Genomic DNA, 25,350 nt, shown 5'->3' with positions numbered 1-25,350 from the left:
GGGGGGCGCTGCGCCTGAGCGTCTTCCGTGGACCACCTCCCTGGCGGGTGAGTCGGGAAGAGGGAAGCGAAGCCTCCTGTACTACTGACCCAGAGCCGCCACCCCGCGACACACGAAGAGCCAGACCTCCAGACCTGCGCGAGCCCCCGAGGAGGCGCCGCTTCGCTGCAGAGCGACGGGGAGCTGAGCGCCTCCGCTCCGCTCGCCTGGTCCGTGGGAGCCGCGCGAGCCCCGGCTCCACAGCAGCCGCACCCAGCCGGGTGTGATGCTCCGGACAGCTGGTTCCTGCGGCCGGACGCCCCGGAGCCCAGCCCGTCGCCCGGCTGGACGCCCCCGAGCAGGCGCGGGTTCATCGCATCACCAGGACCACTCTGTCCCGTGGCAAATGGCAAACGGGCCGGAGGTCTCCGCAGTCCCCCGCGAGCCCGCGAATGGGCGTCGAGGTCCCAGCGGCCTGGGCGTTCGAGCACCACCGCGTGCTCAGAGCCCGCTCCTCAGGGCCCCCAGCGCCCCCCCCAGCTGGGCTGAAGGCCCCCAGCGCCCCCCCAGCCGGGCTGAAGGGTCCCAGCGCCCCCCACCGAGCCGGGCTGAAGGGTCCCAGCGTCGTTCCCCCAGCCGGGCTGGAGGGTCCCAGCGTCGTTCCCCCAGCCGGGCCGAAGGGTCCCAGCGTCTTCCCCCCAGCCGGGCTGAAGGGTCCCACGTTGTCCCCCTCTCCCCCCAAGCCGACGCCTGTCTCTTTCTGCCCGGGACACGAGCTCGCCACCGAAGCGCTTTAATCAGGAGCAGTCGACTCTGCTCAGGAGCCTCAATCAAACCAAACGGAAGACAAAACAAGAAAGCAACCGACTCTGGGAGCCTTGGGCGAGAAGTGGATACAAAATAATTGTAGATATTGGGATTCTCGCAGCGCTTCAGGAGCAGGCTGCTGAACCACGCCAGCCGGGACGCCCATCTGCCCGCCCCGCCCCGCCCGGCTCCCCTAGCCCCGCCTCCTCAGGCCCCGCCCCGTCCCCTCCAGCCCCGCCCGCCGCGTCTCCTCCAGCCCCACCCTCTCTCCCAGCCCCGCCCCTCCCACGACCCCGCCCCACCACCTCTAGCCCCGCCCATTCCTTCTCCCCCAACCTCTCCCCTCCCAGTCCCTCCCCATCCCCACTAGCCCCCCCACCCTCCCCTCTACTTCAGCTCCGCCCCTCTCCGTTTCCACTAGCCCCACCCCCTCCCCTAGCCCCGCCCCTCCCTTCTCAGCCCCTCCCCGTTTCCTCCAGCCCCGCCCACCTGCTTGCTCCAGCCTCGCCCCTCTCCGACCCCTCCCCTCCCAGCCCCTCCTCGTCCCCTCCAGCCCCTCTCACCCGCCTCCAGCCCCGCCCCTCAAGCCCCTCCTCCCCAGCCCCTCCCCTCCGGGCCGGGCTCCCCAGGGCGCTGGGCCTGGCCGCGGGGCGTCCGTGCGCGTGCGCGGAGCTGAGTCCGGCTGGGCCGCAGCCCCGTGGCCCGCGCCAGCGGTGGGCATCGGACGGAGCCCGGACGGAGCCCGGCCGGGCCGCGACACCGCGGGATGGCGCAGACGGCCATGTCCGAGACCTACGGTAGGCGGCTGGGCGCGGGAATCGGAGCGGGGCCGCGGGAGACCCGGGAGGTCGGCGCCGGGGCGGGGACCCGGGTCGCGGGTGCTGGCCAGGCCTGGATTTCTGGGGGCCCGGGAACGAGCTGGGGTCTGGCGGTCTGGATGTCTGTAGTTGGGCCGGGATCTGGGGGGTCTGAGCTGGGCCTGGATCTCGGGGTGTCCGGGATACGGCCGGGATCTCGGGGTGACTGGGGCAGGGCCAGGATCTCATGATGTCTGAGCTGGGCCGGGATCTCGGGGTGACTGGGGCAGGGCCTGGATCTCGGGGTGTCCGGGATACGGCGCGGATCTCGGGGTGACTGGGGCAGGGCCGGGATCTCGAGGTATGGGGGGGGGACAGGGCCGGGATCTGGGGTGTCTGAGCTGGGCCGGGATCTCGGGATATGGGGGGCAGGGCCTGGATCTCGGGGTGCCTGGAGCAGGGCCGGGATCTCGGGGTCCCGCCCGGCGCTGGGCCAGGCTGGGCCAGCGCTGTTTCAGGTTTTCTCCTGCGTTTGCCAGGTGTTCCATCCTTGTTTTCTCCGCGTCCTATTTAAAATCTCAGGGTCTGGGAACTAATGTGGGGACAGGGTGCCCCTGGCACCTCCGTGGCCTGGGAGGAAGGCGTGGGCCGGAGTGCTCTGCAGACACCCCTTTCTTTGCCTTTCCTGGCCCGGAATCTCTCTTTGCACTGGGATTACAATGAGTCGCAGACCGAGGAGGCCTCTCCCTTCCCTGGCCTCTGGCTTCACGTTTCTCCCTCTCCCCCATGGCTCTTACTCCTCCTCTCTAGCTTTTTAGCCTGATCTAGGTTGCATTATGGCTATTTATAAGCATACCTCCTTTTCGTGACCATAAAACTTGGAAGCTAAAGAAGCCTGTTTTATCTTTGTTCTCCCAGCCTCGCATGTGTGTGTGTGTGTGTGTGTGTGTGTGTGTGTGTGCATTTTATACATGAAGCTTCCCAGTACACGTACACATGTAGGATTGCTTTTTCTTATCCCCTGCGTGGTAAGAATGACTCCTATCAGAGTTGAGACCCATCTGCTAGCCGGGTTTTATGTGCATGTATCCTCAGGTTGGGACTTTGATCTGCAGGAAGGCTGCTTTGGACCTCAGAACTGGGTGTGGTGCATCACTCCTATAATCCAAACTACTTGGGAGTCAAAGGTCCAGTGGATTGTGGTTCAGAGTCAAACCTGACAAAAAAAATTAGTAGGACTCCCATCTCAATAAGACAACTGTCACCCCAGTTACTTTGAGGCCTTCTGTAGGAAGATGGAGGTCTGATACCAGCCCCTGGCAAAAACAGGGAGTGCTACTTGGAAAGGAAAAAGGGTGTAGGACATGGCTCAAGTGCAGAATACCTGTGTAGCCAGCACAAAGCCCACAACCACATACACATACACGCGCGCGCACGCACACACACACGAGCAGATCAGCCCCCTCTCTCCTTCCGGTCCTGTGTGTGGTTGGTGCTATGCCAGGAGTGCTCCAAACACTGTGGCTCTGGGAAGCCCACAGTCTAGAGAGGAGTGGAGTGTTAATCCAGTTGTGACACTAATGGTTGAATAATGAAAAACAAGGTGGGGGCTCGAGGGGGTTCTGAAGGAATGTGGTCTGCCCCAGACTGGTCAGGGAGGGTAGGGTCAGCAGGCAGAACTGCAGTGGCTTCCCGTGGGGTGTGGGTGGGCCCCACAGCCAAGAAGGGGGGAGCAGCGGGGGCCTTGGAAGCTTGGAATTTGAGAGGTAGGGTCCCCAGGAAGGGTGGGTGCTGAGCACACACTCCAGGTTCACCCCACCCTCCCACTCCCTCTGGTGACATGGGGCGTGACACCATGTCCACTCATGCAGAAGAGCTGGTGACTGTCGGAACCATGGTGTCCACCCTGCCAGTGACATTCAAGTGGTCAGACACTTCTACAGAGAACCACAGTCATAAATGTCACTAGCAAAGTATGTCCTGGAGCCATTTTTATTTTATTTCACGTTTGCACTCCTTTCCTTTCACCTGCTTAAAGAACACTAAGGGTAGAAAGTCCAAGCAAGAGATCAGGTCAGGTCAGAGTTACGCACCTAAACTTTCTTGCAGGAAATGTAATGCTGTAGGAGGCCTCAGACAAATATCACACACCAACTAACTACCGATCATGAGGCTCTGGACATCACGTTCTTAGTCTATGGTGCCTTCCACATGTGCCTTTACCTTTACTAATTCTGAATCTCATCTTTTCTTTCAATGGAGAAAATTGAAGAGAACTTTAAAAAAAATACAAACTAGTAAAAAAAAATTAAAAAATAAATAAAATAAAATAAAAAAACCCGACTAAGTAGAATTTCTACTTACTTTCCAGCCTTGGAAAGAATAAGTGAGCCAGGCACAGGTGGCTCATGCCTGTAGTCCTAGCTACTCAAGAGGTGGAGATCTGAGGATCGCAGCTTGAAGTGTATAAAAATGCTCTCCAAGAACCATCGGAGTAACAACAATAGACACAAAAATAAAGAATTGTCTCAGCAAGGCAAGATTTGCTTCTGCAGAAAAATGCACCACCAGCCAAAAACCTGGCCAGCAAGCACACAGAGCGGACAAGCTGTTCCATATTTATCTCTAACACAGCAGGCCCCACTCCTCTGCTCAGATTGGTTGAGCTCAGGTTCACAGTCTGCTTGTGATTGCCTAGTCTGAATAGCATAAAATGTATTGACATAAATAAGATAATAGTGCACAAGTAATCTCAAAATGTATTTGCACCCTCTGCTATTTCTTGAATAGTCTGAAGTGTGTCTTAATTCTATCTTGAAAAGAAACCAGTTTTAAGACAAAACCTTACATTTCAAAAATCCTTCCTTATCCCAAAGCAGTTCCTCTTTTCCTTAATAAGAGCCTGGTCACTATCCAAAGCAGGAACTTTTAAGCAGCACCCTTTGATAAAAAACACATTTTTTTTTCTCACAGAAGGCCAGAAAGTCTGTGAGACTCATCTCCAAAAGCACCAAAAGCCAGAAGTGGATCTTTGGTTCAAATGATAGAGTACACAAATGCTCAGGGACAGCACCCAGGCCATGAGTTCAAGCCCCAGGACTGGCATGGGGGGAAAAAAGTGTATGACTATTGAAGCTGCCAGCCTACCAAAACCATGGCCATGGCTGTCACCTTCACTTGTCATTGGCCACATTTGCCCAGCATTGGTCCCCAAAACAAAACAATCTGGTTCACTCTTTCCAGACATTTGCCTCATGCTTGGCTAAGGAATGTTTGCCTAACCTTTAAGTTCCTTTGTACTCTGGTGGCATTCTCTTTTCTCATTGTCACTCCCAAAACAGCACTTCTGGACCTAGTCTTTCCTGTGACAGCACTCCTAGGCTCAGTCTTTTGACTCTTTCTACTTAGGTGATCTGGACTAGAATTTCAGGAGTGAATATTTAGATGGGATAAGGACGGATGCTATTCATAAGGTGCTAATAAATTATGAATGTGAGAACTATTTTAGAGAGAGGCTTATCATCATTTCATATATAAATTTTTAATCGCACAGAAGAGCAATTTGAGACTTAAGAGCCAAGCATGTCCTGTCTCATAACTGGGAATAGTATATCTAGAATGCATGTTTAGTGATGCCGTGGTTTTCTCATTTACCTGCCCAGACCACATAAATGCATATCTGTGCATAGCCTGTGGTGCGTTTTACAGATGTCTCATCATTCAAGACCAGAGGAGAAGGCTCTTTGGGGAGCTGGGAGCAGCTTATCTTAGTAACCTTCTGTTCAGTTCTCTGAGCAATCCTGAACACGGCTAGCCTCAGGAATGCTGAACCAGGCTTTGATTTGATTCTGTTCAAGAAGTGGTAGATCCTCTTAGGTACACAGTATGAAACAAAAGGCTAGAATAGGAACTGAGAATCTTGTATTTTCTTTATAGTAGAAATCATAGTGTATTAGTATAAATGCAAGTCTAATTGAAATTCCTCTATTGATTGCCCTGTCCATACTAAAGAGGTCATACTAGCAAAAAAAAAAAAAAAAAAAGAAAGAAAGAAAAGAAAAAAGGAAGGAAGGAAGGAAAGAAGGAAAGATGGGAGGAAGGAAGGAGAGAGGAAGGAAGGGAAACTCTGGAACCAACTCACCCAGGCCTCAGGCCTCAGCGGAGTGGGGCGGAGCACCCAGTACTGTGCTGTAGACTTGGCTTCAAGGGCCATGTGAGGACCCATACTAGCCCGCAGCCACAGCTCTGCTGTGAGCAGAGGACACGGACAGCTCATCTTTCTCAATGAGGGCGTTTTGCACAACGAGGCACATCTCAGCCGGACTTGGATGCTGCTGGAGATGAAGGACATTCACCTAGGGCATTGCTTGTGTTTGTAGGCACCCTCCTGCATCCTCTGCTCTGCCACCATAAGCCCCTGGCAACCACAGATGGCTTGCATTTCCTCTAACTTTGTCATTTCAAGAATGCTACATTAGGGCTGGGAAGGTGGCTCAGTGGTAGAGCGCTTGCCTTGCATGCATGAGGCCCTGGGTTCGATTCCTCAGCACCAAATAAAGAAAAAAGCCGGAAGTGGCACTATGGCTCAAGTGGTAGAGTGCTAGCCTTGAGCTGAAGAGCTGAGGAACAACGCCCAGGCCCAGAGTTCAGGCCCCACGACCGGACCACCCTCCCCCCCCCCCCAAAAAAAAGAATGCTACATTAAGGGAAACGTGAAGTTGTGGTCTGATGAAGCTGGCTTTCTCGCTCAGTATGCTTCCTATGAATTTAATTACCTGCAAACATTTGGAAATAATGAGAGACTGAATGGCTTGATGTCTGTGTGGCAGTGGTCATTCTGAGCACTGATGATGAGGCTGGGCCCGGGGCCAGTCACTCTCGTGTCTTACCTGTAGGGAGGGAGGCCAGGGTCTGAGGAGCCTTACTCTGTTCCAGGAAACTATCTGGAGAGTATACCTCACAGTCAAATGAGGGACTGCTGAGCAGGGCCTCACAGCCTCAGGAGAGAGCAGCGTGGGCAGGTGTGGCAGATCAAGAGATGAACACAGCAGTTAGTCCAAGGGAGGGAGAGCTGGATGTGCTGTTCCAGAATGAGCACAACAAACATTGTAGGTGAAGACAAAGCAAAGCAAATTGCTGAGAACAGTGTGGGTCCCCAGTGCTGCTTTGTAGTGGAAATAAGACCCTGAATTAGCTATGTGATTGTGGGTGAAGAATTGAGTCAGACGTATTGCATGGAGCTGAACTTGGCCTGGGCTGCTGTTCCTACAGTGACCAATAAGGGAAAAGACCTTGACCCTGCAGGCCTGCAGCGCAGGCACTCACTCGTACCTGCATGCTTGCAGCTGGGAAACTCATACCTGCAGGTCTGCAGCACGGGAACTCACTTCTACCTGCAGATCTGCCATGCGGGAACTTGCATCCATTTGAGAGAAGAAGAGGGCTTCTTTCCTGTAGAAAATAATAGAATTTTCTATGCTGATTTTGCTTGCTGCTTTGTTTGAATAGTGGCTATTAGGCACAGTTTTATCCATGAGCAGTATTCAGCTTTCCAACTTCAAAAGAAGTTGTTCAACAGCACAGCTTGGGAAAAAAATCTCTGAATCAGGAATATAAATGAGATGTGAGGAGGAAAAGTCAATTGTATTGTTTTTACTCTTCTCTTATACTAACATAAGATTTCATTAAATTCAAGACTGGCTCCAGTAAGTAATGCATATATATAGTCCTGGCTAATCCAGAGGATCTTGGTTTGAAGCCAGCCCTTGCAGAAAAATCTAAACAACCTGCAAAAAGCTGGGCTGAGAGCCTGGCTCAAGTCCCCTGCCCTGAGGTTAATCCTTGATTAAAAAAAAAAAAAAGAATCGATTTGTAGCACCCATTTTAAAGTTACATCTCGCAATCTCTCTGTCTTTCAGATTTCTTGTTTAAGTTCTTGGTTATCGGAAATGCAGGAACTGGCAAATCTTGCTTACTTCACCAATTTATTGAAAAAAAGTGTAAGTAATACCAAACAGCTACTCATCCTTTTGTTGAGTGGGAGTGTGCTGTGGCTCAGATTTGCTTACCAGAAAACATCTGGATTTACTTTTTAGGTTAAAAGTATTCTTTAAAAGGGTTGTTCTTAATGTTAGTAGCATGATTAAGTTCTTATTAAATTAGTATTTCTTTAATCGTATCTCAGTATATACTACATTTCTTGAGGTGCAAAGCCAGCCTGGGCAGAAAAGTCTGTGAGACTCTTAACTCCTGATTAACCACCCAAAAAACCAGAAGTAGAACTGTGGCTCAAATGGTAGAGCACTAAATGTAAGCAAAAAAGCTCAGGGACTGTGATCAGGCCTTGAGTTCATGCCTCAAGGCCAGTACAAAAAAAAAAAAAAAGACTACTTGTGTTTTCCTTGAAAGTGAATAATTTTGCCAGCATCTGACAAAAATGAGAAATGAATGGGTAAAGAAAGTTGACAGTAGCCGGGCGCTGGTGGCTCACGCCTGTAATCCTAGCTACTCAGGAGGCTGAGATCTGAGGATCGCGGTTCAAAGCCAGCCCGGGCAGGAGAGACCGTGAGACTCCTATCTCCAATAAACCACCAGAAAACCGGAAGTGGCGCTGTAGCTCAAGTGGTAGAGCGCTCGCCTTGAGCTGAAGAGCTGAGGGACAGCGCCCAGGCCCAGAGTTCAAGCCCCACGACCGACAAAAAAAAAAAAAAAAAGAAAGTTGACAGTGCCCTTGATTTTTTAATGTAACTTGTTGAACATGAGCCTGTTACCCTAATGTTGCAAAATTATATTCTTTGTTGTTTTCTCTTTTAGTCAAAGATGATTCAAATCATACAATAGGAGTGGAATTTGGTTCAAAGATAATAAATGTTGGTGGTAAATATGTAAAGTTACAAATATGGGACACAGCAGGACAAGAACGATTCAGGTAGACTCTTCTCTTAAGTTGATAAAAATATTGGAAATCAATGTATTCTCTCACTATGTAAAATGTCAAAGCCTTCCCCTGCACTAAGTTCAGACATCAGCCTGGTGAGCTGAGTGTGTACAGACACGTCAGGAGTACTGGGCCCACACTGCTTGTAGACTGAAGCCAGAACAAAGAACTGGTGCAAGTGTTTTTGTTTTCTACACTTTCTTTCTTTGTTTGTTTCCATTTCCTGGAGTTCATTAAGATAATTACTATTTTCTATGATCAGAGGCACAGAGGCCTTGCACCTTTGTGTGCCTCCCCTAAGAATGCCGCCTTTGGTCTCACTGTGTATGAATGCCTGGAGTCCTGTATCTTTTTTTTTTTTTTTTTTTTTTTTTTGGTCCTGGGGCTTGAACTCTGGGCTTGGCCGCTGTCCCTGTGCTCTTCAGCTCAAGGCGAGCGCTCTACCGCTTGAGCCACAGCACCACTTCCGGTTTTCAGGTGGTTTATTGGAGATAAGAGTCTCACAGACTTTCTTGCCCCAGCTGGCTTTGAACCTCAGATCTCAGCCTCCTGAGTAGCTAGGATGACAGGCACAAGCCACCGGCGGCACCCGGCTGAGTCCTATATCTTTATATTTAATTTAATCTGTGTGTGTGTGTGCATGTGCATGTGCACACACGCATGCACACATGCGCCAATACTGAGACTTGGACTCAGAGCCTTTTACTCTGGGTTGGCTTTTCCTGTGCAAGGCTGGCACTCTACCACTTGAGCCGTGCCTCCACTTCCTATACTTTCTTTCTGAAGATGAATTTTTAAGGTGCTCTTCTGGGGATGTGTTCAGCTAACTGGACCACATTCTGTGGCCAATATGGATCCCAAGAACCTTCTCTCCCCTGTGCTTTTGTGACAGTGCAGGCAGAGCAAGGAGGGAAGGGGAGCATGCAGGGCAATGTGACTGGGGTGCCGGCTAGAGGCCAGGCAGCTCCTGTCTGGGTCCCCCCTTTGCCCTGAGCAAGGTGGGGAACCTCTGGTCACTGCATGCCTGGGCCTCCCTCCCAGTGCCCTCCCAGCACACGGGACAGCCTCTGGTCACCGCACACATCTCTGTCTACTCCAAGATGCCCTCACTTGAGAGGAAGCGTCCTGCTTGCTGCCGCCTAGCATGGCCTTCTCCCCATCCTCACTGTGATACAACTTCTCCAGAAAACACATTGATGCCGATATCTTGAGTCAGTTCTCAGTGCCCGTCCCTATGTTGTGGTTCATGAAGAAAATGAGTTTTTATGGGTGTGGAACACTGGAGGATCTTGACTGATTGAAAACAAAACCCACGTCATTCTTCCTCCAGGTCTGTGACAAGAAGCTACTACAGAGGAGCAGCCGGGGCACTCCTGGTCTACGACATAACCAGGTAAGCCAGCACAGTTGCTGAGGCCACTGGGGGTCTGTGTCCCGCCATCTTGGTGAGAGTCCCTGTGTATGTGTATTGTGTGGCTAGCGCCCTTTTGGTGATGTCTTGGAGGTTTTTATTCAGTCCTAACCACCATTCTGCAAGGAAGAGATATGCTTTGAAGCTGCAGGTAGACAGAGCACTCCTGCTTTCTTATACTTTATTCCATGCTGGGCACTTACCTTGAGGTCCACAGAGCTCTGTTATAGGAGCGGACCCAGGGGCTGAGGACACAGACGCTGAGCTTGTGTGGCTGGCTTCAGAGTCCAGCTCTGGTCACTGGTTTTGGGACCCCTGCTGGCTGGGCCTCAGCTGGATGGACTCAGTTTCCTCATCTGTAAGATCATCTGTAATAATCATGTTATTACCATAGCTAGCAGTACGCCATATTAGAACCATTATAACTGATGACCCTGGAGGCACCACAAGTCTCAGATGGTAGCTAGAAAGTGTACGTGTTGGTGCCTGTCGGCAACATGTGACAACTTGCTGGAACTAATGAGTAAGATTAAATGTCAAGCCTCGGCTGCTCTGGCCACATTTCCAACACTCCATGCTCCATGTGGCTGGTGACAATGGGACCAGCTTTCACACAAAGTGGAGTTCCTGCCCACGAGGAAATCCCACCCAAAGTGCTGACCCGGATTTGTGACACTGTCCTGGAAATGTCTGGTCCTTCCTAGAGAGAGCTGTCCAGGAAGCGGGCAGCATATGGCTATCTTCTCCAGAGGGGTGGTCACTCCTGGCACCTGCCTCCTGCCCTTCCTCGAATAACAAGACTTGCTCAAGTATAAAGGCCTCTGCCATCACTTGTGCCTGTCTTAGACACAGGAGGCCACTCAGCAGGTCCTGCCAGAGTCAGTCCTGTAGTGGGCAAGCCCTGTCAGCCAGTCCTGTAGTGGACAAGCCACATTAGAGTCAGTGCTGTAGTGGACAAGCCACGTCAGGTCTGCTGAGCTGACACTGAGGCCTGCCTGGGCCCTGGCTCCTGGGAGCCGGGGTGATGATCTGTCACTGAGCCCCACTGGAGCGGTGTGGAGCAAGCACATGCACAGGCCTGCCAGGTGGCAGTGGTCAGCGTTTGCACGTGTCCAGCACAGGCCTCAAGCACTCAGAGAGATCTGGGAACAGAATAATGATTCCCTTCTTCCTTGGAACTCTGACTGGGCAGACAAAAGCAGAGCACCTGCCTTAGCATCCTATTTTGCTGAAAAGGAAAGGACACACACCCAGCAGTATGGCCTATGTATGTTCAGGTTGCTGGTTTACCCCTGAGGCATTGCTGCCCTTCTAGGAGACATTGAAAGTCAGTGTGCATAGTGAGAATGACTGGAAAGAGTTGCTAGTTTATAAAATACATGTATTATTTCCACAATCTTATGTCACACAGCCGAGAAACCTACAATGCGCTTACTAATTGGTTAACAGATGCCAGAATGCTGGCCAGCCAGAGCATCGTGATTATCCTGTGCGGGAACAAGAAGGACCTGGACGGGGACCGGGAAGTCACCTTCCTCGAAGCCTCCAGGTTCGCACAGGAGAATGGCAAGTGACCTGCCTCTTATAGCTTCTGAAAGGGGAGATTTGGGGGCCAGGCACTTCGTTGGCTTTAAAACTCCTCCTGGTGTTTTGGGATTAAATTATATTAGAAAATGTGGAATTTCCATCATAAATTTAGGCTTATTGAGTGTATTTACATTACACTGCCTTGGGCCTACAAAGTTACTATACACCAGATGCTGGTGGCTCACACCTGTAATCCTAGCTACTCAGGCTGAGATATGAGGATCACAGTTCAAAGTTAGCATAGACAGGAACATCAATGAGATTCTTATCTCTAATAAACTACTCAGAAAAAGCTGGAAGTGGTGCTATGGCTCCATGGTAGAATGCTAGCCTTGAGCAAAAGAAGCTCAGGGACAGCGTGTAGGCCCTAAGTTCAAGCCCCAGGACACACACACACACACACACACACACACACACACACACACACACACACACACACACACACACACACACACACACACACACACACACACACACACACACACACACACACACACACACACACACACACACACACACACACACACACACGACAGAAAATGCATTAACATTCTTTAATGACTTTTCAGCCTAGAATCTCTGGATACAGAGGTCTTGGGATAGAGCAGTTTTTATGTAGTGTGAAACCAAATTGGTGAAATATTCACCCTAAATAGAAAGGAAAATAGTTGTATAAACTTGGATTGGCGGCTTTATTTTTCTCATGATGCCAGTCATTTGGTTGTATGTGACTTTGAAATTTTCATTTTCCATTCCGAATATACATACTGCCACATAAAATAAGTGCTTGCTAGGGAGAGCAGAGTGATTTAAAATTCAGATGTCTTAAATAACTTTAGGAAGTAGAGGAGTGGCTGAAGGGATAGATTGCCAGTCTTGAATGGAAAAATTAACCTAATTAGAGTGTGAGAGCCTGAGGGCAAGTACCAGTAACAGGACACAATAACAACAGCTTTCATTCTGAAAGTTCTCCAGAACTAGAATATAATAACATCAGTTTTGATTGGACTCTGGGATAGAATTGGATCTTTCTGCTCAACAGGTTTTCTGCTATCAGGAGAGTGGTCCATACCCCTAAAGCTGTTTACATGGAGACATTGAGAACAGAGCCAACACTCATGTGAGAGAGTTGGGAAGGGCTGCTTCTGCCAGGCAGGACTAGAGATCAGGAGGCTGTTCACCCCTGCTCTGGGGATGAAAGGAGAATTGGTTTTGTAAGGCTTCCTCATGTGCTGGATGGCAAATGGCATCACAGCCCCCCAGCAAGCGTGAATGCCATAGGTAGTACAGATCGTTGAGAGAAGGAAATTAGGGGCTAGAGGCATAGCTTGGTAGGTAAAATGCAAGCCAGTGAGCAAAAGTGTAGGGAACAAGTTCAAGTCCTAGCCTTGGAACTAAAGAGAGAGAAAGAGAAAGAGAGAGAAGGACATTATGGTTGTATATAAATCAAGGCCTTAGATTGCCATTTCAGCTAGCCTCCTTCCTGACACGCATTGGCTTATGAAAGCCAGCCTTTCATCTTGTCCACAGGTTGGGCCAAGCACAAAGCAATAATTACTGATCAGAAAAGGTTATATTCCCTTTAACATTTCTTAGAACAAATTGACCGTTCACCAGCTTTGGTGAACGTTCACCAGTGGCTCAGGCCTAATACTATCTACTTGGGAGGCTGAAGTTCAGAGCACTTTGTGCTTTGCCTTGAAACCAGCCCAACTAGAAAAATCCACAAAACTCCATCTCAAAAAAAAAAAAAAAAAAAAAACCAGCAATATCCCAACTACCCAAAAAGTTTAGCTCTGATAATCAAAACCAGCCCAGGCAGACAAACCCAAGAAACTCAGCATCAATTAACCAGCAAAAAAGCCAGAACTAGAGGCATGGTTCAAGTGGAAAATGCTAAATGTGATCAGAAAAACCTAACCAAAAGTATGAGGCCCTGAGGTAAAGCCCTACCACTAGCACAAAACAAACAAGACAGCATCAGGTGCTGGTGGCTCATGCCTGAAATTTACCTCCTGGGGAGACTGAGGACTGAGGATCATGGTTCAAAGCCAACCTAGTCAGGAAAGTCCATGAGAGTCTTAGCTCCAATTAACCACCAGAAAACTGAAAGTGGCAATGTGGATCAAGTGGTAGAGCACTAGCCCAGAGCAAAAGAAGTCAGGGACAGTGCCCAGACCCTGAGTTCAATCCCTACAACTGACTACAAAAAACAGCAGCAGCAGCAGCAAAAAGCCAAACTGCCTTAGGAGGTAGAACACCAGCCAGCCAACCAAGTCTGAAGCCCTGAGTTCAAACCTCCATACCAGACAAGCCAGTGGGGAGAGGGTTTGGGGTGATGAATTCTAGTCTAAGAGAATGATAAACAGCCTCTTTGTAGTTAAAAATCTTGTAAACATGGCTCCATGTCTTGTTTGATGTCCCCTTTAGAGCTGATGTTCCTAGAAACCAGCGCACTGACAGGAGAGAACGTAGAAGAAGCTTTTATGCAATGTGCAAGAAAAATACTTAACAAAATTGAATCAGGTAAAAAAAAAAAAAAAAAAAAAAAGCCTTTTTCTGGACACTTTCCTGTAGGTTTTCTGTGGTTTTCTGGCCATGTATGTTACCTTTGGCACTTTTCCCAGCAAAGCATACTCTCCCTGCACCTGCCAGTCTGAAGTTGAAGTGACAGGTTTGAGGGTCCTGTGCCCACTTGCCAGGACAGCTTCTACAAGGGACATGGGTTCACTGCCTAGGAAGAAAGCATCTGGGCTGGAGCCCACGAGGCAGGCTTACCCTGACAGCCAAGTCTTTGGGTCAGTCAAAAAGGAAGAGCAGGTGGCTGGGCTGCCACAGTGTTGATCCTGTTGAAATGGTCACCTTTGAGGCAGGGTCGGCTGGGCAAGGCTAGGGAGGGACTACGGCACTGGTTGCTGCAAGCTGGGTACCATGGCTGTGTGGTTGACAATAACTGTTGTTACACTAGCCAGCGGGCTTCAACTGACATCTCATTGTTGCTTCAGTGGGAATGTTTGTTGTCAGTCATTAGGCCTGAGCTCAGGACCTGGCCACTGTCACTGAGCTCTTTCACTCAAAGCTAGCACTCTACCACTTTGAGCCACAGCCTTACTTTCAGTTTTTGGGTTTTCTGGTGGCTCGTTGGAGATCAGTCTCACAGAATTTCCTGCCTGAGCTAGCTTTGAACTGTGATCCTCATATCTCAGCTTCCTGAGTCGCTAGGATGACAGGTGTGAGCCACCAGCGCCCGGTTTCAGTGAGAATTTTTAAACAGTCTGTCAGTGGTGAGCTAACAGAGTATTACATGATTGTCACCCAGTAACTTGGATTTTTTACTTAAATGTTGCCACAAGTAAATGTGAGCATTTTAATGTCCTCACATATTTGAGCACCTCTGGAGGCAGTACACCCCTGAGGTCCCAGCAACTTAGGGGGCTGCCAGACCACTTGTGCCCAGGGGTGTGAGGCCAGCTGGACCCGACCGGGAGACCCATCTCAACAACAGGCAGCTGTTCGTTGTCACGCGTTATCAGAATGAGAAGTCACAACCTTTGTCCTTAAGAAACTTTCATGGGAGAGACAGAGTGCTGCGAGGAGGGCAGCCTTCCTCAGACAGAGGATGGAAGTCGCCCAGACAGGGCAAGTGTGAGGAAGAGAACAGCCCCGCGGGTGAGGGGCACAGGGACACTGGGCAACAGCGGCCAGCCTGGGGAATGGAGGTCACCTTCCAGGTCACATTTTCTCAGCTTGGCTGTGTGGCAGCCACTGGGTGTGTTGATAGTCCTGGTCCCCAGCAGCCCCTGAGTCGATGCTGCAGAATCGGTGGGGCTGGCAGATCAGTGTTTCCGGACACTTCCACAACTGCTGTCCACGCAGGGGAAGTCTCTGAGAACAGGTGGGGGCTGGGGAGCCAGGCTGGCGGCTCTGTGAGGACCAACTACTGGGGGCAGGTGCATGGATCCTGGTATGACCGAGGAAAGTTTGGGCTGCCCTGTCTACCTAGGAGCATGACGAGCTGAACAAAGCGAGGCACTGGAGGCTGAGATCTGAGAATCACGGTTCAAAGCCAGCCCAGGCAGAAGAGCCCATGAGACCCTTATCTCCAGTTAACCAAAAAGCTCGTAGTAGAGCTATGGCTCAAGTGGTAGAGCATTGGCTTTGAGCAAAAGTGCTCAGCGACAGCATCCAGGCCCTGAGTCCAAGCCCCAGGACAGATTAAGCTGAACCCAGGGAATGTGGTCCTCGAGGAGGGGCTGGTGGGGCTTGTCCCATTCTCCCAATCATGGCTGCAGAGAAGAGCCATGTTCAGCGTGTACTAACAGAACTGCTTCTAGTGGGGGAACAGTGTTCCACGTTGTTTAATTTTACGTTGACTTTTTTGTGTATATATAGTATATTCATATTGTGAATGTATAAATGCAAACAATATGAAGAGTATGCAAGTCAGGAGCTGTTGGCTTACACCTGTAATCCTACTCAGGAAGCTGAGATCTGAGGGTGGCAGTCTGAAGCCAACCTGGACAGGAGATTCTCATCTCCAGTTAGCTGTGGCTCAAAGAGCAAAAATGTTCAGGGATAGCACTCAGGCCCTAAGTTCAAACCCTACAACGGACCAAAAAAGAGTATGCAATAAAAGTCCCCCTCGATTGCTGTCCCCTCCCTCTCCCCCCGCCCCAGCCTCCCAGACTCTTTGAAGTGGGATGGGTCACTGGTCCTGTGACTACCCCACCACCACCAGTGATACATAGCTCCCACACAAGCACAGGTTTGTGTTCTTCCTCTTTCCTCCATGCCTGGTGCTCTGAATCTGCTAGTTTGGGGACCACAGCATCTGTGACCATTCTTGCTAAAAAATGCTTGTGTGGTCCTCAGGTGAGCTGGACCCTGAGAGAATGGGCTCTGGCATCCAGTACGGCGATGCTGCCCTGAGACAGCTGCGGTCCCCCAGACGCACACAGGCCCCCAGTGCACAGGAATGCGGCTGCTAGGCCGCAACGCAAGGTGGGTGCCTGACTGAGGGAGGAGGAGGAGGGCGGACAGGAAGCCGCCGGGATGGGAGAGGACAGTGTGAGCACGGGACTTACGCTGTGCAGGATGGGAAGGCAGGATGGAAAGCCTGGGCCAAGGGGCTGAGGCTGGAACCCTCCTCCCTTCACGGGGGAGGCCTCCACAAATGGCTTCTTGCTAAAACCAGCAAACTTTCCATTTAACTTTTCAAAGCTTCCTCTTTTCTATTTATTGCTATGGACTTCTTATAGTTAGCATTATCTAGCATGTGTAAGTAACCATTCAACAAGAGATGTTCATTAATTCAGGCTCCGGCTATCTATCTATATACATATATATGTATGTATATGTATGTATGTGTGTGTGTGTGTATATATATATATATATATATATATATATATATATATATATATATATATATATTTGCAGTTACAACCATACAGAATTCTAATTGTTGCTAATGTTTTCCAGTTTCTACCATGGTATCAGGACATAGCTGCTGGAACGTGAAAAATCTGATGTTTTTCCTGCCATCTTTTTCTACTCTGTGCAGTAGATCATTGTGAGGAAACAGCAATGCCCACTGGAGGATGGCCCGGCCTCCGTGTAATAACTCTGACTCGATGGACAGTATCATCAGATGTGTACATGTGTGTGGAAACTCAGTGGACAATTCTACTAAACATGTTCATGTATGTAACCTGTATGTAGAACTCTGGCTGCACCTTCCCTCCCACCTGACATTTCCGTTGTAGCTCTGTTCCAAATACATCTTGCACATTTCCAAGGCATGTATCTGATATATGATAGGATAGAAAATTGCACTAAATGTTTAATTTTTTTAATCACAGGAACTGAAATTGGTGAGTGTGAGGTGTGTTTTTTTTCTCATCGTGTTGGTTACATTTATGACCTGCTAGGTAAGGACTCTGCACCACTAATCAGTGCACTTAATTCTGCTTATCCCATTCTACACTGTTGGTGTGTTCCACACTCAAAACGCCAGATCAGTAGTCACTGGCTAGCATCCAAAATGCAATGGAAAGTGAGTTTCCTGTGAACTGTCTTATAAGCCAGCTGTAAGGAGACCGCAGATCCTGTGTTGCACTGTGTCCTCCTTATCCTGTAACCAATAAACAAATGTTGCTGGACGCCAGACCTTAGTGCCTGCGATCAGTGATGCCCCACCTCGGAGAAACAGAGACGGAAGTGGTTTGGTTTTGGACAATTCATGGAAAATGTATGAATACATCCTACAAAACATTACATTTTCAAAAACCTCTTAATGTCTCCTTTAGGAGAACTAATTTTCTAGGAAAAGGTCATAAAGGTCATTTAGACTTGAGATTATAGTTTTTCTAGACCCACACATGTGAAAATGAGAACATCATAGTTTGGGATCTACACTGAGTTGGTTGAAAACACAGCTTGCAGCTTCTTGAAGAGTTTTCGGGATCATTAAGATCATGGGTAACTGCTTAAAGACTCATGCTAAAATTCAATTTGTATTGTGGCATGGAGGATTATGGTTCACTTTCTTTCCCTTTTTTTATGGAAGAAATAATTAGAACTTTTAAACACCTATGAACTTTTTCTTTCTTTCTTTTTTTTTTTTTTTGGGGTGGGGGTCCGGTTGTGGGGCCTGTACTCGGCCTGGGCGCTATCCCTCAGCTCTTCAGCTCAAGGCTAGCACTCTACCACTTGAGCTACAGTGCCACTTCTGGCTTTTTTCTTTTTGCTAATGTGGTGCTGAGGAATCGAACCCAGGGCCTCATGCATGCAAGGCAAGCGCTCTACCACTGAGCCAGCTTCCCAGCCCATGAACTTTTTCTTCTAGTACCAAGCACTGAGCTACATCACCAGCCTTTTTGTTTGCATTTTTGTTTTTGAGATAGAGTGTCACTAACTTTGTCCAGGCTGGCTTCAAAGTCCTGATTCTCCTGCCTTTACCCCCTGAGAAACTTGCAATTACAGGTATGTGCCACCACATCCTGCTACCTGTGAACTATGAATAACTTTGTCAGGTAAGTGTATTTCCTAATCTAGGTAAATACAGAGCCCAGCTTGTCACAATTGTTGCTTAGTTACCTCCCTAACTGTATTAGCAACTTTAAGAGTTGTTTTTAGATCTTTTTAAGAACATTAGACTTAACTTTGAGTGAGACAGTGGCCAGGTTGTCTGCCTCACCTCAAATAAGAGGGTTAATTTTCCTGTCTGAAATAATGTGACCAGGACATGTTGATTGTTTTCTTTTAAAATAGCATTGTGGCCCTACATGAGTGGTTCACACCTGTGATCCTAGCTACTCAGCTGAGATCTGAAGATCGGGATTCAAAGCCAGACCAGGCAGGCTAGTCCATGTGACGCTTACCTCCAGTTAACCACAAAAAAGCCAGAAGTGGAGCTGTGGCACAAGTGGTAGAGCACAGGCCCTGACAAAAAAACAAACAAACAAACAAAAAACCACTTGGAAACAGCACCCAGGCCCTGAGCCCAAGCCCCAGCACCGGTCTGTGCACGCACACGCGCGCGCGCACACACACACACCTGTGTATTCTTCCAATTTCAGCTATGGAGATTTTCAGGATCCAGACTGTAGCTGCGGCTTTGGGGCCCCTGTGCCTCCTGGCCACCTCAGGTGCTCTCACCCCCCACCTCTCTTGAGTGTCTCTACCTCTTCATACATCATCATCGGAAATCTGCCGTTTCCCCCAAAATAGTTCAGCACACATATTTTAACTTTAGGAGTTCCCATACCATCAGGAGCCCACAAGGCCAAACTGATGTACATTGGAAAAGCAAGGTTCTCTTCTTTCATAACATATTGGGGTTTTTCCAACATGTGGCCAGTTGTGCTGGGCGGGCAGGCTATGGTTTCCACAGGAGAGAGAATGTGATGTTTGGCTTTCTGAGCATGACTCATTATGCTTAACCCAATGATTTCCAGTTTCATTCATTGCATGTGACATGACTTCAGTCTCCTTTATGGCTGAATAATTCTCCATCATATATAAATGCTACATTGTACTTATCCATTCATCTGTTGCTGGATACTCTTAATAGGCTGACTCCTTAGGTGAATGTTAATTCACGGTGCTGCCACATACATGGGTGTTCAGGTCTCTGTAAGAAGCTGACTTTCATTCCTTCTGGTATATACCCAGAGGTGGTGCAGAAGTATCCTATGGTGGGTCTAATTTTAGTTTTTGAGGAAGCTCAGTACAGATTTCCCTCCTGGCTGGACTAGTTCACATTCCCACCAGCTGTGTACGTGGGTCCCTAGTCAGCATTTGTTGTTTTCTTGCTGGTTGCATTCCGACTGGGATGATGCAGAATCTTAGCGTAGTTTTAATTTGCATTTCCCGGCCGGATGAAGATGTGGAACATTATTTCATATAGTTGTTGTCCTTTTGGACTTCTCTTGAAAGGTATCTGTTCAGATCATCTGCTCATTTTGTTTTGCATTCTAGGTTTGAGAGAGTTGAATGTGTGCGGTGTGGATCTGTGTTTCTTAGGAGTTCTGGCGTGGGTCATGGCACCTCCACAGTAGGAGCCAGCATGTGTGCACGTGTATGGTCTGTCCTGAGAGACCTTCTCTCCGGAGTTAGGGAGCTTCAACTGCACAAGGAGCTGCTGGGAGCTCCACTGAGGACCCATGAAGGACCCACCAGGCCTCACAGGAGCCAGTGGGACTCAAGTTGGACCCATACAGGGCTGCGCCAAGCCCACGGCCAGTCTGCTGTGCAGTGTGGTGTGAGGAGTTAGTCCTGCTCCTCAGCTTTGCCAGTCTCTTGGGCGCCATCACAGCCAAGTCCCCGTGGTGAGCCCACAGAGTGAGGGTTAGAGAGTGAAGATAAGTGACCGCCATGTCCTCACAGGACTGACCGAAGGAGTGGCAGGTGTTTATTTTCCTACCCTGACTTCAAGATTTACTTCACCTAAACCTGGCTCTGTGATCTGCTGAGTTGGAGAGCATGTCTTCATCTACTTCCCAAGCTTTACCCCATCCTGGTTACTCCTGTACATTAGAGATCCAGTGTGAGGTCTCAGAGCCTCACCCCATCCTAGGAACTCCTGTACATAGAGATTCACTGTGAGGTCTCAGAGCCTCACCCCGTCCTAGGTACTCCTGTACATTAGAGATTCACTGTGAGGTCTCAGAGCCTCATCCTGTCCTAGGTACTCCTGTACATTACGTGATCTGCCATGAGGTCTCAGAGCCTCACCTTTTTTTTTTTTTTACAGGAAGGAGTATTTCCAATTAAAAACAATAACTTTAGTGCTAAATTGTGAAAACTAGGAATATTGTTACAACCTGCAACTCTGATGATGGGTTTCAGCAGGTTGACACTATTGCACATTGGAAGTGTATAAATGGGAAGTGTGCTGCCTTCACTGTGTTTCCACACCAGGCGTCTCTGGGGCTGTGGGTCCTCCCAGCTGAGCCTTCTCACGTGGCATCCCTGGAGCAGCATGACTATGTGTTCAGTACTCCTGAAATCCTTGCTGCCTTTCCCTCTTCCTCACTTTCTCCCTTTCAGGGTATCTGGAGGCAGATGACCAGGCTCTGTCCTGTGTTGTGTATAACTTATTTGTCGTGCTCACATGGATGGATTGGGGAAAATTCCAGAGCACAGCTGCTAATTCAAAGACACTCGGCCTTTCAATAAAGTTAAAGCTGACTTGCCCTACATAGGCCTTGTACCAACTTATACTCCACATATAGAGTAGGCTGTCCAGCTATTTAAATCCACAGCTTTTTTGTAGTGGTTTAATTAAGCGTTTGTCTTCGTTAAATGTTGGCTGTCAGTTCATGGTAGCTGAGAAGGCAGCGTTCTCTCCTGAAGAAGACTGCGTCCACAAAGCATTAATGACACCAGACTCCTGGGGGGTGTCACTGCCACAGAAGTGAGAGTCAGTGAAACTTGGGTTGTTTTTAAAACACCTGTGGTCAGTGTGACTAGAGAACCACAGCTTGGAACCAGCAGCAAAAGGCTTGTCTCTCTGAAGAGAGGATATCCACGTGCACGTGCATGTGTGTGTGTTTCAAACACATTAGGCTCACACCAGCGAAATGGCCATCCCCACAGCCACTTGTTTCACTTCTGCAGTGGAGCCACAGGCTCCGGCGCCCCTGCAGAAGTTTGTGAGGAGACTCAGGTGTCACCTGACCCTTCCCTGATTTAACAATAGACAACACCATCCTCTGGGCCTGGGCGCTGTCCCTCAGCTCTTCAGCTGAAGGCTAGTGCTCTACCACTTGAGCCACAGCGCCTCTTCCGGCTTTTTTTCTTTTTGCTTATGTGGTGCTGAGGAATCGAACCCAGGGCCTCATGCATGCAAGGCAAGCACTCTACCACTGAGCCACCTTTCCAGCCCAACACCATCCTTATACGTCCTTATACCATCCTCCACCCTGCTGCACTCGGAGCGCCTTCTTAGTCTTCTTGAATGTTCTGTGGAGACATGTCTCCTTTAACCAAATCCTTATAGGTAAATAACTGACTCATTTCCATTTCTCTCCCAAGATCGTCCAAGGCGGTTTGGTTAATGGCGCCATTGCTAATTTCTCAGTCTTTCTCCCTACATTTGTTAGAAAGCCTTTTCTTCCAGTTCCCGTACATAGTAGAGCCAGCTAGTACAACAAATGTGCAATATTGGGGTTTTTTCCCCTTTGTGCTGGTCCTTGGGCTTGAACTCAGGGCTTGGGTGCTGTCCCTGAGCTTTTTTTGCTCAAGTCTTAGTACCACTTGAGCCACAGCTCTGCTATCTGATTTTGGTGGTTAATTGGAGATAATGAGTCTCAGAGACTTTCCTGCCCAGACTGGCTTTGAACCATGATCTTCAGATCTCAGCCTCCTGTGTAACTAGGATTACAAGCATGAGTCTTTAGCACCCAGCTTGCAAGACCTTCTTGATGAAAACTTCAAGACCTCACAGAAATAAATGTTAAGAAGCCAGGCACCAGTGGCTCACATCTGTAATCCTAGATTCTTAGGAAGCTGAGATCAGAGGATCATGGTTCAAAGCCAGAAAAGTCCTCAAGACCCTGTCTCTAAACCAGCAAAAAGCAGGGCTAGAGGCATAGTTCAAGTGAGTAGACTATCAGCTGAGCAAGCCCTAAATTCAAACTCCAGCACTACCAAAAAAGAAAAAGAAATACAGGGAATCCAGCCTAAATGGAGATATGGTACAGTTGGGGATTAAAAAGAGCCAGTATTATAAAGATATCAATCCTCTAGAATTATTCAGTAAATCCAACACAGCTTAACAAAACTCAAAAATGAAATGTTTAAATAGTGCATATAAAAAGAAATTAGGCGAGAAAAGGGAAAAAGAAGTGGGCATGGAGAGACTGGCCCTGCCAAATATGAAAGTATAACACAAAATGAATAAGGTGAAATAGAGGAAGGCTCAGGCACAAGCCAACACAGCAGAGTGGCACAGACACCTCCCAGGTCTCAGGGGAGGGGTGGAAACATTACGTAGCATCTGATGCCACCAAGGGCCCTGTTTATCAGCTTGGATTCCAAGACTTGAGCAAACAACAAAGGGACTCACAAAAGAAGGCAGTGTGCTTGGCTAGATTTCTTTTCAAAATGATTTTATTGGCCAAAGCACACAAATAGGCTATTCACGATTAAAGATTGGTCAACATGAAAGAGAAGCTAAGAGTGAAATGCAACATATTCTATTTCTGATTTTGACAATATATAGGATTTTTTTTTTTTTGCTAGACATTTATCAACAGAAATTCTCAAAGAACTAGCTGGAGTTGCACTTTTCTGGTTTTGTATTCAGCTTTAGTGATTCCTATTTCACCTTCATTATTCTTTTTTTGTAGTACTGAAGTTTGAACTCAGGACTTTGTATCTGCTAGGCTAGCACTCTACCACTTGAACTGTTTCTCTATCTCTGCCTATCACTGGTTATTTTGGAGATGGAGTCTAGCAACCTTTTCTACCTAGGCCGGCCTCTAACCATAATCCTCTGGAACTCAGCCTCCTGAGTAGCTAGCATTATAGGTGTGAGCCACCAGTTCCCAGCTTCTTCCTTTATTCTGCTAGAGGTGAGTTTACTGCAGCTGCCCTTTTCCAGAATTACGGATCCGAAACCTTTTTTCCTAGTAAAGATTCCTATGTGATAAAAATTTTTTCCACACTACTTTATCCCTGCCCACAAATATTAAATTTATGATGTAACTTCATTTCACTTTGGAACATTTTCTAATTTCTTTTGAGACTTTTTCTTGTCAACTCATGAATATGTTGTTTTATTTCCAAATAACATTACCAGTTACTGGTTTCTACTTTCATTCCGTCATGGTCAGAAACATACCTGATCTGCCTGACTTCGATGACTTGAGCTTGTTAAGGTCTATGCAGCAGGGTGTGGTCCGGCCTCTGACAACAGTGCTCACGCGAAACCTGTTTCCAGGTGTGCCTGATGATTCGTCCTATCCGTCCTCCTCCGTGTATTTTGAAGCCTTCGTCTTCATTTCAGAAGCCATGTCAGCTGGCCCACAGGGCTGCTGTTCCTGTTGAAACCCCACCCATTGCCAGCAGGGAACATTTGCTCTGCTCTGTCTATGGATGGGATACTCACACACCTCAGAGACCAGAGGTCCTAGAAAGGCCCCTGCATCTGTGTCCTGCAGTCAGACAGGGTGATCCTAGGTGCGCATTCTTGGTGAACTCACCCCTACTTTTCTCTTGAGTTAGGGTCTTGGTAACTTTACCCAGGATGGCATTCAACTTGGTATCCTCTTGTCTCTGGCTCTTAAGTAGCTGGGATTATAGACATATGCCACCAAGCTTGGCTGTGAACTGACACTTCTTAATATACAATAATCCCAATTCACCAAGTATTCAATAGAAGGTTGATATATTTGCATTTTGGCTTATCTTGGTTCCATTATTTTGCTTCTCTGCCTTCCTTTAACTACAGTCTTTTTGGGTTGAGCTCTTACTTCTTTTTTTGTGCTGGTCTTAGGGCTTGGACTCAGGACCCGGGTGCTATCCCTGAACTTCTTTTTGCTTAAGGTTAGCACTCTATCACTTGAGCCGCTCCACTTCCACTCTTTGGTTTTGGAGGTAAATGACTCATGGACTTTCCTGTCTGGCTTTGAATCATGATCCTCAGATCCTAGCCTCCTGAACTGCTAGGATTACGGGTATGAGCCACTGGTGTCCAACTAGGTTGAACATTTTTATATAATGATTCTGACTATATATTTTTGTACATTGCTTTGAAGGAAAAATTTATACTTAAAACCAGCAAATTTTATCATGTTAATTGAAACATGGAAACACTGCCACCAAGTGGATTTCTCTACCCACTCCCTTTCTGTGAAAGCTATCATTACATCAACACATTGAAATCACTATCAGTTATGTTTTTTTTTTCTTTCAACCATGATATGTTTTAAAGAACTCAAAAGCCAGGTATTACTGGCTCATATCTATAATTCTAGGTACTCAGGGTGCAGGTCTGAGGAATGAGGTTCAAACCAGACAGACAAATCCTAGAGACTCTCATCTCCAAGTAACCAGCAAAAAGCCAGAAGTAAAGCTGTGTCTCAAGTGGTAGAGGACCAGCCTTGAGCAAAAAAGCCAAGAAAGAACTGGAGGCATTAGGCTCGGTCCCCAGTACTGACTTGTGTACACACACACACACACACACACACACACACACACACACACACACACACACACACACACACACACACACACACACACACACACACACACACACACACACACACACACACACACACACACACGAATAATCCATTTACTGACCCAGACAGCTACAGCTTCTGCTT

At 48.3% G+C, this 25,350-nt stretch overlaps 1 protein-coding gene across 2 annotated transcripts; it reads left to right on the top strand.

The window, feature by feature from the left end:
• Nucleotides 1-1,415: 1,415 nt before the first annotated feature.
• Nucleotides 1,416-17,683, top strand: Rab4a (RAB4A, member RAS oncogene family). 2 transcript variants are annotated; one of them, XM_069998187.1, is made up of 8 exons: nt 1,416-1,583; nt 7,502-7,582; nt 8,397-8,511; nt 9,851-9,913; nt 11,343-11,497; nt 13,949-14,044; nt 16,391-16,519; nt 17,079-17,683. In XM_069998187.1, the coding sequence occupies exons 1-7, from the start codon at nt 1,553-1,555 to the stop codon at nt 16,504-16,506; spliced, it is 657 nt and encodes a 218-aa protein (XP_069854288.1). In that variant the 5' UTR covers nt 1,416-1,552; the 3' UTR covers nt 16,507-16,519; nt 17,079-17,683. The 2 variants fall into 2 exon arrangements, with proteins under 2 accessions (XP_069854288.1, XP_069854287.1); XM_069998186.1 differs by having other exon boundaries at nt 1,418-1,583; nt 16,997-17,683.
• The last annotated feature ends 7,667 nt before the right edge of the window (nt 17,684-25,350 follow it).

The sequence above is a fragment of the Dipodomys merriami genome, unplaced genomic scaffold, assembly GCF_024711535.1.
Source record: "Dipodomys merriami isolate MVZ:Mamm:240054 unplaced genomic scaffold, mDipMer1.0.p SCAF_51, whole genome shotgun sequence".
Classification (NCBI taxonomy): domain Eukaryota; kingdom Metazoa; phylum Chordata; class Mammalia; order Rodentia; family Heteromyidae; genus Dipodomys; species Dipodomys merriami.
Note: the sequence above shows the minus strand (reverse complement) of the source record. Positions and strands in the feature narration are given on the sequence as shown.